General features: G+C 56.0%; 2 protein-coding genes across 2 annotated transcripts; one reads left to right on the top strand and one right to left on the bottom strand.

The window, feature by feature from the left end:
* The first annotated feature begins 558 nt into the window (after positions 1-558).
* Positions 559-10,407, top strand: TTC24 (tetratricopeptide repeat domain 24). The gene is made up of 12 exons (XM_019555474.1): positions 559-894; positions 1,795-2,569; positions 3,403-3,618; positions 4,223-4,351; positions 4,486-4,607; positions 5,393-5,512; positions 5,719-5,825; positions 5,935-6,083; positions 6,254-6,410; positions 6,937-7,019; positions 8,038-8,086; positions 9,056-10,407. The coding sequence occupies exons 2-12, from the start codon at positions 1,825-1,827 to the stop codon at positions 9,156-9,158; spliced, it is 1,980 nt and encodes a 659-aa protein (XP_019411019.1). The 5' UTR covers positions 559-894; positions 1,795-1,824; the 3' UTR covers positions 9,159-10,407.
* Positions 10,408-11,077: 670 nt separating this feature from the next.
* On the bottom strand, positions 11,078-12,125 carry LOC109323781. Its single transcript, XM_019555452.1, has 2 exons — positions 11,899-12,125; positions 11,078-11,847 (listed from the first exon to the last, which is right to left on the bottom strand). The coding sequence occupies exons 1-2, from the start codon at positions 12,052-12,054 to the stop codon at positions 11,263-11,265; spliced, it is 741 nt and encodes a 246-aa protein (XP_019410997.1). The 5' UTR covers positions 12,055-12,125; the 3' UTR covers positions 11,078-11,262.
* Between the last annotated feature and the right edge of the window lie 6 nt (positions 12,126-12,131).

The following is a 12,131-nucleotide window of genomic DNA, read 5'->3' as shown; positions in this document are numbered from 1 at the left end:
GGGAGTCGGGAGCCGGCGTGAGCGGGGGCGGGGGCTCACCTGCTGGGAAGGGGAAGGGTGATCTGGCAGCAGGCAGAACTGAGACCCACCCGCCGGTTCCCAAAGCACCACCTCTGCCCCGCACCAGAGGAAGGCGCTTGCATGAGCTCCTAGCAGTATGGGGCTTATGACACACAGCCAGCCCCGGCCCGGGGCAGGGGTTAGGGCTGCACCCACTCTACCCCCAGGCCCTGCAGTTGCCCCCACGCCCGGTGGCATAGTTCCAGCTCCCCCCGTGGCCTGCCATGCCCCCTCCCTTGCTCTGCATACATACAGCGCCTAGCGCAACGAGGTCCCGATTGCAGCCTCAGGCCCCCCGCAGATTACACTTCCCGCAGAACCATGTGCCTGCAGGCATGCCACGAGGTTTTCAGGTCTCAAAACACCCAGCGCCGTCAGCCTTATTCACAGGCTCTTTAGCTGGCAGGGAGGCCAGGGCTGGGGGGGTCCCCACAACCCCCGAGAGACACGGTGCAGGGGGTCGGTACGTGGCTGGCCTGCCCCCGGGATCCTGTGCCCAGGGGTTTCCACAGCTGCACGCAGCCAAGCATGCGCTGCTCGGTTCCAGTGTCCGTCGCGTGACGTGTCCCCGCATTGTTGAAGCCGGTTGCCATGGCACGCGGCAGGGGAAGGCGTGTGTGAAGAAACCGGACCCTCTTGGGCCATCACGGGGACAAGCCTGCCAGGGAAGAGAGTTGGGCAGCCTGGCCCTCACCAGAGATCCCCCTCGCTTCCCTGGGCCACCGCCACGTGCTTGGCGTGGTGCCGGCCTGCAGCTTCTGCTCCAGACCCCGGCACAGTCTGCGCCTCTGTGCCCAGGCTCCCTGTGCTCTGCCACCAGTAATGAAGCATTAGGTGAGTCACACTGTTTAATCGCTACTTTTCTGCTATGGAAAACACTGAGGGGTACACTTTTTTTTCTGTTTTTTTGCACCGGTCCTGGAAGCACTGCAATACCAGGTCAATGCATGGAGTGGATGGAGCACACTCCAGTTCCACCACCCAATACCAAAAAGAATCTGCTCAAGATAGACCTCCTATGGAGGACATATCAGAGACAATTACCCTGGGGAGCTCACCTACGTGGTCACGTTTCCCTCCACTACCTGCTACCCAGATGAAAAGGCTCCTGTGGTTTTCAAACACTCCAGCGCCCAGATGCCAGGCAAAACCCACCCCAGGGGGGTTAAGCCAGGCACCCGGCAAGTCAGGGCTAGACCCCAGGTGTCTGATGCCGGGTCCTCACAGGCAGCAGCTAAGAGCACCAGGGTGAAAGATACGGCCGGGATGCAGAAGTCTGGTCCCAACACCCTCCCACCCATCAGCCCCCCCCAAAACCATGCCATTTTAAATCATTCTTTGGGTTTCACCCTTGGTTTTCCCACCTCTGCTTTTCTCTGCACCCAAAAGACCTAAGAGCCAACTTGTTTTTGGGGAAGAAACACTGCTGCCCCCATAAAAGAGCAGGGGTGATATCCTGCTGGATTACATTAGCCGTGGGGGCTAGGAGCACAGGGATGAGCAGCCTGGGTCCGTCTTGCCCAGCATCATTCCCTATGTCAGCTGCTTTGGAGGGAGGTGCAAGCAACCCAGCAGAAGGCAGCTTTGCAATGATTTGGGGAAGTCCTCCTGTCCCCTGGGGCTTAGAAGGATCTTGGGGTTAAATCTGAGTCCCGAACTGTCCCTGGACCCAGGCTAGACCCATGGACTTATGGGCTTAACCAAGCCAGGTCACACTCCTCTCGTCTTTCGCAGACACATGACCCATCATTGCCAGCATCAACGATGGCATCGGTAGACCCTGCTCCACCAGAAGCTCAACCCCCAGACCCTGCGGTCTCTGGGAAGAAGATGAAGAAGAAAGAGGAGAAGACCAAGGTGCTGGGGGAGGCCGAGAAGGAAGAGGACAGGTCTCTGAGGTGCCGGGCAGAGATTGAAAGCCTCACCAAAGCCGGGCACCAAGCCCTGTTGGTTGGGGATGCCCAAGAAGCCTTGGCTTGCTTCAAGAAGGCCTTTCTCCTGTCGCTGGATGCTCCCAGCCCACAGGTGCAGAAGGCCTGTGCGTTCAATGTGGGGGCCGCCTACGTGGAGAGCGGGAAGCCGGAAAAGGGCCTGGAGTTCTTGCTCAAGTCCCGGCCCACGGAGGGGGAAGCTGGGGAGCACCTGGGGGACCTGTACTTCAACCTCGGGGCAGCCCACGAAGGCCTACAGGACTTCCCCAAGGCCCTGGAGTATTTCCGCAAGGCATCCAGTCACTACTGCTCCACCCAGGCTGGCAACCAGGCTGGCGCCTGCATGAAGATGGGCTACTGCTACCTGGGGATGCAGGACTCCACGCGGGCAGCCCGGTGCTTCCAGCAAGCCGGGCTGGCCTACGCCGAGGCCCAGAGCCTGGAAGCCGCGGTCCTGGCCCTGAATGAAGCGAGCAATTGCATGCTGCACAGCCAGCAGTACGGGGCCGGAGAGATCGTGGAGGTGCTGAACAAGTGCCGGCTGCTGTGCGAGAACATCACCAGCAAAGCCTTGCTAGGTAAGAGGGGCTGAGGGTGACCGGCCATACCAGGCTGGCACTGTGCAAAGCCCTTGTCATTGGCATGCACCCTTTTTTAAGTGCCCCAAAACTGGCTATAGACGGCAATCATCTGGAGCCCCGTTCAGACGTAGCATGTTAAAGCGAGAGGCACCCACTGTGCTCTCCCTTGAGACCACAAGTGATTATAGGATCCTAGAAAGTAAGGGTGGGAAGGGACCTCAGGAGGTCGCATCTAGTCCAGTCCCCTGCTCGAAGCAGGACCAGCCCCGATTAGATCATCCCAGCCAAGGCTTTATGGAGCTGGGCCTTAAAACCCTCCAAGGATGGAGATGCCACCATCCATCCCAGTGCTTCACCACCCTCCTCATGAGAGAGTTTTTCCTAACATCCAGCCTAAACCTCCCTTGCTGCAAGTATCGATCATACCCTGCACTGCAGCAGGGACGTGCATCCTATGCATGCTCACTTTCTTTCAGAGACTTTGCCACCTCTGTGTTTCTCATCTATCTATCACTGGGCTAAAAGGGTAGGATTGAGCTTTCCATGTGGAAAAGTAACTGAGGGATTGCTCTGGACTGAAAACTTTTGCAGTCTGACAGGCTCTATAAGGACTAGACTAGACCAGAATATTGTATGAGCTCTCCCCATTCATCCAGCCTAGCATCTGCTGCAAAGCTGTCCCTAATGATTCCCTTTTAGCAAAGCAGGCAATGCCATGGTCCCAGGGAGAGATTATTAAACACTGGGGGTGTTTGGGCTGTTACGGAGAGTCCCATGGGAGGGAGCAGGGGTTTGCGACCGTGTACTGAATTCTTTCTCCCCCTCTGCAGGGAGGCTCTACAACGACATGGGCCTCAGCTACTCCCAACTCAAGATCTTCTCCCTGGCGGCCGAGAGTTTCGAGAGAGCCCTCCTGCTGTGCCAGACCGACCCGGGTGACCGGCGCAAAGAGGCTGTGGTGCTACAGAACCTGGGGGCTGCCCATAACACCCTGGGCAACTTCCACCTGGCTCTGGAGCTGCACCAACGAGCAGCATCTCTGCACAGTGAGTTCCCGTGGGGCTGGGGCCCAACCTTTGGGGCTCCTAAATCTGAGTGCACAAAGGGTAAGCGCTGGCCCCAGATCCCTTGATCTAGACCCTTTAGTATGTGCTACAGGTCTGGTCCCACCCAGATCCTTTGCTCTAGAAACCCTCAGTCCAGAACATTTGCTGGTGCTAGAAGGGGGAGGTGGGTCTCTGGGGGGCTCCAGCTAGGCCTCCTTGAGTGCCAGAAGAAGAAACCAGAGATCAGTCATGTTCCCCTCAATTTTATCTGGGGCCCTGTGCACGTCCTTGCACATCCCTGATGATGTCAGCTCACCAATGCTCACGCTGTAGATCTCCAAGTCTGTCAGGTGCAACTCTACCCCACCTTGCTCTCCATCGCTGTCAGACCCGGCCTCTTCTGACACAGCCAGAAGTGGTGTGTACAGGCCCTTTTCAAATCCTACTTTCTGCCACATCCTGAAGCAGTGAGTCCCCCGGTTCCATGTTTAGGACTCTGGACTGACACCCAGCTGGCAGGGGTGGATTCTGCCCCCAGCCAGGACAACCGGCTGTGTGATCCCAGGAAGCCAGCCCTGCCAGGGGACTGTCCATGTCCTTCCAGGTGTGCTAGGGAACAGGAAGGCCCAGGGACAGTGTTTCAGCAACCTGGCGTATGCGTTCAGCCAGCTGGATGACCACGAGGCAGCTGGGGAGAACTACTTACATGCCCTGCAAGCCTTCAAGGACATGGGTAAGGTGGTGCTCTATCACTGGCAGTCACAATCTGCTGCGATGGTGTAGACAGGACCCACATCAGAGGGGCTAGAACGGGGCTCTGCCGACTGCCCCATCCTCTGAGCCCCTCCCTCTCCCTTCTCCATCCAGATGACCTCCCCGGGCAGTGGCAGGCGTGTGAAGGGCTCGGGGCTTCCTGCTTCCACCTGCGAGACCCCGAGAAGGCAGTGATGCATTACAAAGAGGCGCTCATGTTGCTTTCCAAATGCCAGGTAAGGGGCAGAGAGAAACCTCTGCATGGAAGGCACGGGCCTCCCACACAAGTGACCCAAGGGGGGGCATCTAGACATGAAGGCCCAAAGCAGTGTGCAGGGGCCCCAAAAGGGGACCACTGAGCTCCGGGCATAGAGACCCGTGCTTTCTGGCCCCAAGCCCCCAGGGCCAGCCGTTGCCCTCCCCAGGCTAACAGGAAAATGGTGGCCCTCACCAGACTTCGCGGAGCAGCCCCTGGGACTTCAGTCTTGCTTGCAAAGTGTTTTGGATCTCCCAGGCAGGACAGGATTTTTATTTATATTTATATAGGAACACACACACATATATACACACACATATCTATATACACTTACGCACACACAGACAGACAGACAGATAGATAGATCGATCTAGAGAGAGAGAGAGAGTTCCAGGTCAAATGAGCCAAATCAGTTCTAAATTATATCAACTGAGCATAACTCAGTTGTTCCAAAACCCATATCAATTAAGCAGGTAGAACTCAATTGTTCTAAACACTTTGTATGGCGCTATCCTCCTGAGACTTCAGATGCTCCCAAACCCATTGGCAGGTATCCTGGAGAGGATTCAGGAATGCAAACTGCTGCACCTTGAGCTGCTCTCCCCATCACAACTGCAGCTCTGGGGCAAAGCAGTTCTGCATCCTGACCTCGCCAGGATGCCCGAGGCCCTTGGGACTGGTTGGAGCTCTATTAGGATAGCTGGAGTGAGCCTGTCCAGGCAACCGTGGCTCTGTCTGGCTAGCCCCTGCCTCTGTCCTCTGCAGGATGCCTCTGAGACAGCTCAGGAGCGGATCGTGAACAAGCTGGCCGATGCCCTCCAGTACAAGCTCTCCCTGGACAGCCGTGCCTGCCACAGAGGAAGCCTTGCCCCTACTGCCCCTCTTGTGAGTCCTCATGGGGCTGATTCTTGGGTCCGAGTCCCTTGGCCAGAACCCCTCCATGAAGCCCACCGGGCTCACCCACCCCTCCCTCCTGACTCTCTGCCTTATCCATCCACCCCTCCAGCTTTGCATGCCCCATGCCTCACCTCTACAGCCAGAGCCCCCTCCAAGCAGTGACCATTTCTCTTCCTCTCTCCCCCGCCCTGCAGAAGCACTTTCCTGGGAAGCTGCAGACGTCCAGCCAGGTCCGCCTCCCAGCAGCCCTGTACCATGAGAAGGGCAGCGAGCCCCAGGCACCGCGCCAAGGAAACCATTTGTAAGTAGAAGAGGGTGGGCAGCGTGCTGCCCATAGCCCTGGAAGCTTCTCCCTCCCATCTCTGGGGGGGTTAGCTGTGAGGCCAACCTCCCTCCTCTACCCATGGCAGGTCGCCACCAGCTCAGCCCCAGGAGAAACTGTCCTTATCCCTGCTGGCTGCCCCGGTGCCTCAGAGAGCATCTCCCCTGCGAGGGGCAGCAGGCATGCCCTGGCAGGCAGAGAGACAGCCCCTGCAGAGGCCAAGCCTCAGGGCTTCAGGTAAGAGACTGGAAGTGGAGGCTGCAATAATGGCACCAAATTTGGAGTACCACTCAAAGCCTTGCTGCACTTGGGGCTGTACAAACCCAGAAGAAGAGAGCTCTCCTGGCTCCCAGCCTAGTGCACTGGCTGTAGAAATCTGCCTGACTATTGACCCTGCTCCTTCACAGACGTGGGACTGGTTGCACAGACCACGGGCCAGATGGAGGGATGCCTGCTTGAGCCCAGGGACCCCAGCTGCCACACAGCACTTGGGAGCAGTCACATGCAAGAGGTGGATGCCTCTATCAAGGCCCCCAAGTATTATAACCAGCCCCAAGCAAATAGGTGGGTAAAGAGAGAGAGAGAAACACACGTGCACACATTCATCCATACAGCACCTGGTTCAGAATGAAGTCCCAACGGTAGGCAAGGAATGGCCTGGCATGATGCACAAATTGCCATGAGGCCCCAGCTGGTGCCACGGAGCTGGCCACAGAGGGAGGACTTCCAATGAGATGTGTAGATCAGTGGGAGGGTTGCATTTGAACCTAAATAATATATAGATTTCTCTCTAAAGAAAGAAAAAACCCTCCATAGTCACTAATATAATTGTTATCCACTTAAGACTCAAAACAGGAATCAGACTAATGCTAATTAGTGTCTCATGATATTGGATGCAAGATACACCCAAGGAAAAAACAGCTCATGACACAGTGATATCAGCCATTAACACATTTGGGGTTAGGATTTAATGGGAAGATTCGAATTCTCATGGCTAAAGGGAGAATTCAAGCCTCAGTCATGCCTTTGTGTTTCTGAAGCTGCATCAGGCAGCCTCAAGTGCCCAGATGTCTCTGCTCTGTCCTTCCAGCAACCTGAACAACACGTACCTGCACCCAGACCCCTACTACCACAACTGCCTCCAGAACGGGAGACTCCAGCCCTCACTGAAAAGTAAGTATCAGAACAAAACATGGTGCAAAAGCAGGACCAGGCTCCTGGTTCTCTACAGCCCTACATGCAAATCAGACTAGGTGCAGTGGTTGCTCTAAAGCACTGAAAGAGCAGCAAAAGATGGCTGGACAGGCAAGAGAGAGGCCTTTGTAACAGACCCCAAAGCAGGTAGTTCGCTGGAAAAGTGTCTCTGGGACAAGAGATGTTGGAACCAAGAATGAAACTATGCCCTGGAAGACTTGGGCATGGAAGTGAGGCCTTCTGGAGCTGGAGAAACACACAGGGCTTCCCTTAAGCTGCAGCTGCAGGAGTCAAGGGATCGGGAAAATCTCAGCCCTCCTTTTATGAAAAATACTCTAGCCTTTTTGGCAGCAAGGGGGGAAAGGCTTGTAATCCTGGCCTGCCTGTAACTCTGGCAGGTGACTGCACACTGAAAGACACCCCAGCACATGCTGGTGTTTAACATAATTCCTCGTGGTTTTTAAGCTGGATTTGTCCAAGCACTTTGAATGCTTGGAGGGTGACAACACTGCATTTGCACCTGTATGCTCCCAAAGCAGACAGGCAAGGACACCCCTGAGCTCTCTGCCCAGGAACATGGGGCTGCTTTGGGTTATAGGACGTGATCAGGGACATTTAACCCCCCAAACCAAGCTTTAAATATTAGAGTCCAGTATGGGAGCAGTATGGAGGGCACAAAGCCCCATAACATCCCCCAGTTTCCCTGCGAGAGGCCTAGTAGCCTCCAGAAAGTCACGCAGTCTTCAGCTGGAGTCATCAAGAGACAACAAACAGGCTCTTGGGTGCTAACCAGTCAGAGGTGGGATGCAGGGTGAGGTGGGCTGTGGTTCTGGTCCAGGTTGGCAGCTCTGATGCTGCCTCTTCCAAAAGGTGCCCATGGGAACGTCAGCTCAGCATGCTGAGATATAAGCCACTGGGCCACATTGCATGCCAGCTGTGATACGTCTGGGTACGCAAAGCACTACAGCAACTGGCAGCTTCCCCCCTTGCTTCACAGGCCTTCATGAATATGAAACCCTCCGCCTACGGACACGGATGCTAGAGCAGTGAGTGAGGTGGTCTTGTCCTCTCCTGTCCCTTGCAGCCCCATAACATCTATCTTGATCCTCTCTGTAGCCCCCTCAGGGCTTTGCAGATGGGTATCCTATCCCTCTCTGCCTTCTCCTCTCCAAGCTCATCCTGCTACTTCCAACTTCTCCTCCTATATCATATTCCCCAGAGCTTGGATCTTCTTTGTCGTTGTCCTCTGGGCTCTTTCCAAGGGGTCTGCATCTTCCTGGAAGTATGGTGGCCAGAGCTGGACTCAGGACTGCAGACAAGGCCCTGCCAGTGCTGGAGACAGCAGAAGAATCATAGAAAATGGGGGTGGGAAGGGACCTCGAGGGGTCACATCTAGTCCAACCTCCTGCTTAAAGCAGGACCAGTCCCACTAGATCATCCCAGCCAAGGCTGTGTCTAGCCGGGTCTTAAAAATCTCCAAGGATGGAGACTCCATCATCTCTCTCGGTAACCTGTTCTAGTGCTTTACTACCCTCCTAGTGAGAAAAAAATTCCTAATATCCAACCTAAGCTTCCCTTGCTGCAACTGGAGCTCCTTGTTCTGTCCTCTGACAGTCCAGCTCCATCCTCTTGGGAACCACCCTGCAGGGAACTGAAGGCTGCTATTAAATCCTGCCTCTGTCTTCTCTTCTCCAGACTTATTGCTTTGCACCAGTACTACCCAGCTGACTCATACCCAGCTTGCATCCAGCAGCCTTCTCTGGCTTGCTGCAGATATGCATCAAGCTGACAATGCAAAGGGCACCAAGACAGAGAGGAAATCTCTCTTTCTGACTGAGCCCAGCTGAGCCCCATCTTGTTAGCACCCGCTAGGCTCAGCAGCTGCAAGCAGTGCCCTGCTCCCTGCCCCAAACTACCCTGCGAAGGCTGCAGAACATGCCCAGAGCCCGCAGGCAGTAGTATGCACTGCCATGCCAGTGGCATTCATTTCTCCCCTCCTATTTGCTCCCTCACAGGCCTGCTGCCAACCCCACTAGCCACATCCCCGGTGAGAGGCAGGAGCCCTGGCGGTGGCAGAAGAAAAGCCGATTCGAGTCCATCCTTTGTACACTCATGTGAAGGCAAGCAGCAGAGACTGGACTTCCATGTGGGGTGAAATGGGGACACTTTGGCACAGATTCAGAGCCGGATCTGGGTCTACATTACCTCCCCCACCTCCAAAGCTTCCCACAGAGCTCCTCCAACCTGCCTGCTGTCCCTGCCCCGCGTAGCTGCCCCCATTGTTGGCACAAGGAGCTTTTCCTCTGCAGGCCTTCCCCTCTGGCTCAGCCTCCAAGCGTCTGACTTTCCAGCTCTGCCACTGACATGCCGGCAGACGGCTTTTCCCACACTGCCAGGCTGGACACGGGAGGCGTGGGATACGGTTGGACTGGAGGACATTAAACAGGGTACAGTTCTCAGGTGCTAGCATAGCTGGAGAGCTCCCTGCATCCATGCGGCACTTGAAACTCAGCTCCAGCGACCAACAAGAATGGTGCAAAGGCATCTTTCTTCTCAGGCCTGGTCCTCTCCCCCCAGTTCCCTCCAAGCTTTGCACAGACAACTCTTGTTCCTTTCTGTACAGCCATGTGCACATGGCACAGGGATTAGCAGGAAGGCCAGTTTCGGAGGCTCCAGGGCACTGGGCCCAGGTACTAATTGCAAATGGCAGTTACCCCCTCTAGACCTCAGCTGCATCCACTCAAGGCGCCAATAGAGACACCTGGTTTGCCAGTGCCAGGGTCTAACACATGCCTTCTCCTTGCATGTGTGAAAATCCTGGGGCTGCTTATTTCATGAATCTCCCCACTTCAGTGAATCAAAATAGGGCTGAACCCTAAACCTTTAACCCTGAGAACGAATGGAGACACCTGTGGGTTTCAGAGCAGGAGCCTCTAGCACTTGAGTGGCGCTGGCAGTGGTAGTAGACTGTTAACCAACTATTACAAGAAGACAGTGACTCCCTGTGTACCAGTGGGCAGAAGTGGCACTGCCATATGAGGGGCTCAATGGAGCCAGGTACAAATGCATCATGTGGCCCTTATTCAGGGCACGGCCCAAAGGGAACTCAGTGGAGGACCCCAAGACTTGTTCTACTATCAGCAAGCAGGGGTGTGTGAGCTTGTGAGCTCTTTGGAGCAGGGGATGGTGTCTCATGGTGCTTATGTGCAGCCCCTAGCACACAGGAGCCCCAGTATTGGGAAGGAGGGAGGAGGGGGGCATAATAAAAAATCCTGATGGCCTGTTCTCAGAGAAGTGTTTGTAGCAACAACTGCTCCAAACTCAGATGCCAAGTGCTGTCACAAATAAATCTGTTTTGTACGGAGTAGCATGGAGTCACGGCCTTTTTATTTGTCACCTTCTCCTGGGTGTCACCCAGACCCCACGCACTGTCAGCTGCCCATGGGTGGAAATCACCCCTCCGTGTGCACCACTACACCCTTTACCCCCAATAGAAACCCCAGCTCTTCCATAGGGTCAAACATCCCCCATGGAGAAAAAACAAGGATGTTATCTCCGCTTGGCAAGTCTGACTGCGTTTGACCTCCACCTTGTTAAAGGACCCATGAGAAAAGCCACTCCCATCCTTGCAGCAACCACAGGGAAGATGCCATCTTCTGCGATCCCTGCCTGTGGAGGTGTCTCAGGATGAGGAAGGGGTTTTGTTTCCTGGGTTCATCGTGTGGATCATGTCTGCACACCTAACAGTGCTGACACAGCAAGGCACCTACCACACCCTGGAAAGGATTTCATGGCACCCTGGCTGAGAATCGCTGCCCTAAATTGATCTGGAAAAAAGCTTTCAGGGGGTCATTTTGCTGCACCCACTGCAACGTGAACCCCGAGGGCTACTTCGATACACGCAAGCAGAACTGTGCACGCAGGAAGTTTCCCAAATCACAGAGGTTTGCCCCGGGGGTGCAAAGTCAGAGCCTTCTTCTCTTGCCCCTAGCCCTGGAGAGGAAACTGGACTCCGCGTTAATAACCAACAGCAGGCGTGGGATAGGCATTGCCTTTATTTACTGCAGCATTTCATTGGTAATCCCGGCCACGTCCCATGAGCAGCTCAGTCAGATGCTTTGGGCGTCTGTCTTCTTCCGCTTGGAAGGCCAGAGGCTGAGATAAGCCAGAGGTGAAGCCCCTCTGGGAGCCTGATGAGCCCCTCATCCGTCCGCAGGCATTGCTATGGATTTGCCTTCTCCCTCCAGCACGCGCAATCCCCCACGAAGCCCCTGTGTATCTGGAGTGGATCATACCTGAGCCTGACTGGGCCTGCGTGCTCCACGGGGCTCTCGTGCTCCGGCGTGCGCAAGTTCACGTACTCGCTCACGCTCAGGAGATCCGGGGGCTTTGAACGCACAGATGTGGCCGGGCTCACGCAGCCGGAGGAGTGTCTGTACCTGGCTCCAGCCCAGCCTGCAGCGACGGCCGGCCCATACCCAGACACGGCAGGGCTGGGACAGCTGGATGACTCTGCCCTCAGACTTGCACGCTCGGGGCTGCTGGAGGCAGGACCGCTGGCATGTCCCCCCGCGTCGGCCTTCTCGGTCCCAGGGGAGCTGGCGTACCCCAAGGCGAAGGAGCTCGTGTAGCCAGACGTGTCGGCATACTCCGAGGCCACGGGGCTGGCGTATGGGGAGCCATCCTCAGAGCGGCTGGTGTATTCGGAGAGGCTGCTGTACTCCGAGGCCGAGAGGTCCATGAATTCAGAGGGGCTTGTGTATTCGGAGGTCGACGGGGTGGCATATTCGGTGAGACTGGTGCTCTCCGATGCGCTGGTGTACTCGGAGGTCGCGAGATCTGTCGTTTCGGACAAGCTGGTGTACTCGGAGGTCGCGAGATCTGTCGTTTCGGACAAGCTGGTGTACTCGGAGGCTGTGAAGTCTGTGTCCTGGGACGGGCTGGTGTACTCGGAGGCTGTGAGATCTGTGTCTTCAGACAAGCTGCTGTACTGGGAGGCGGCGGGAGCTGTCATGCCAGGCAGGCGGGTGTCGTGTCCTGTCAGGGGCTCTGGTGCATCCAGCGTCCCGGCCGGGCCGGGCGCTCCCGCCG

Source organism: Crocodylus porosus, unplaced genomic scaffold, assembly GCF_001723895.1.
Source record: "Crocodylus porosus isolate Cpor-Errol unplaced genomic scaffold, CroPor_comp1, whole genome shotgun sequence".
Classification (NCBI taxonomy): Eukaryota; Metazoa; Chordata; order Crocodylia; family Crocodylidae; genus Crocodylus; species Crocodylus porosus.
Note: the sequence above shows the minus strand (reverse complement) of the source record. Positions and strands in the feature narration are given on the sequence as shown.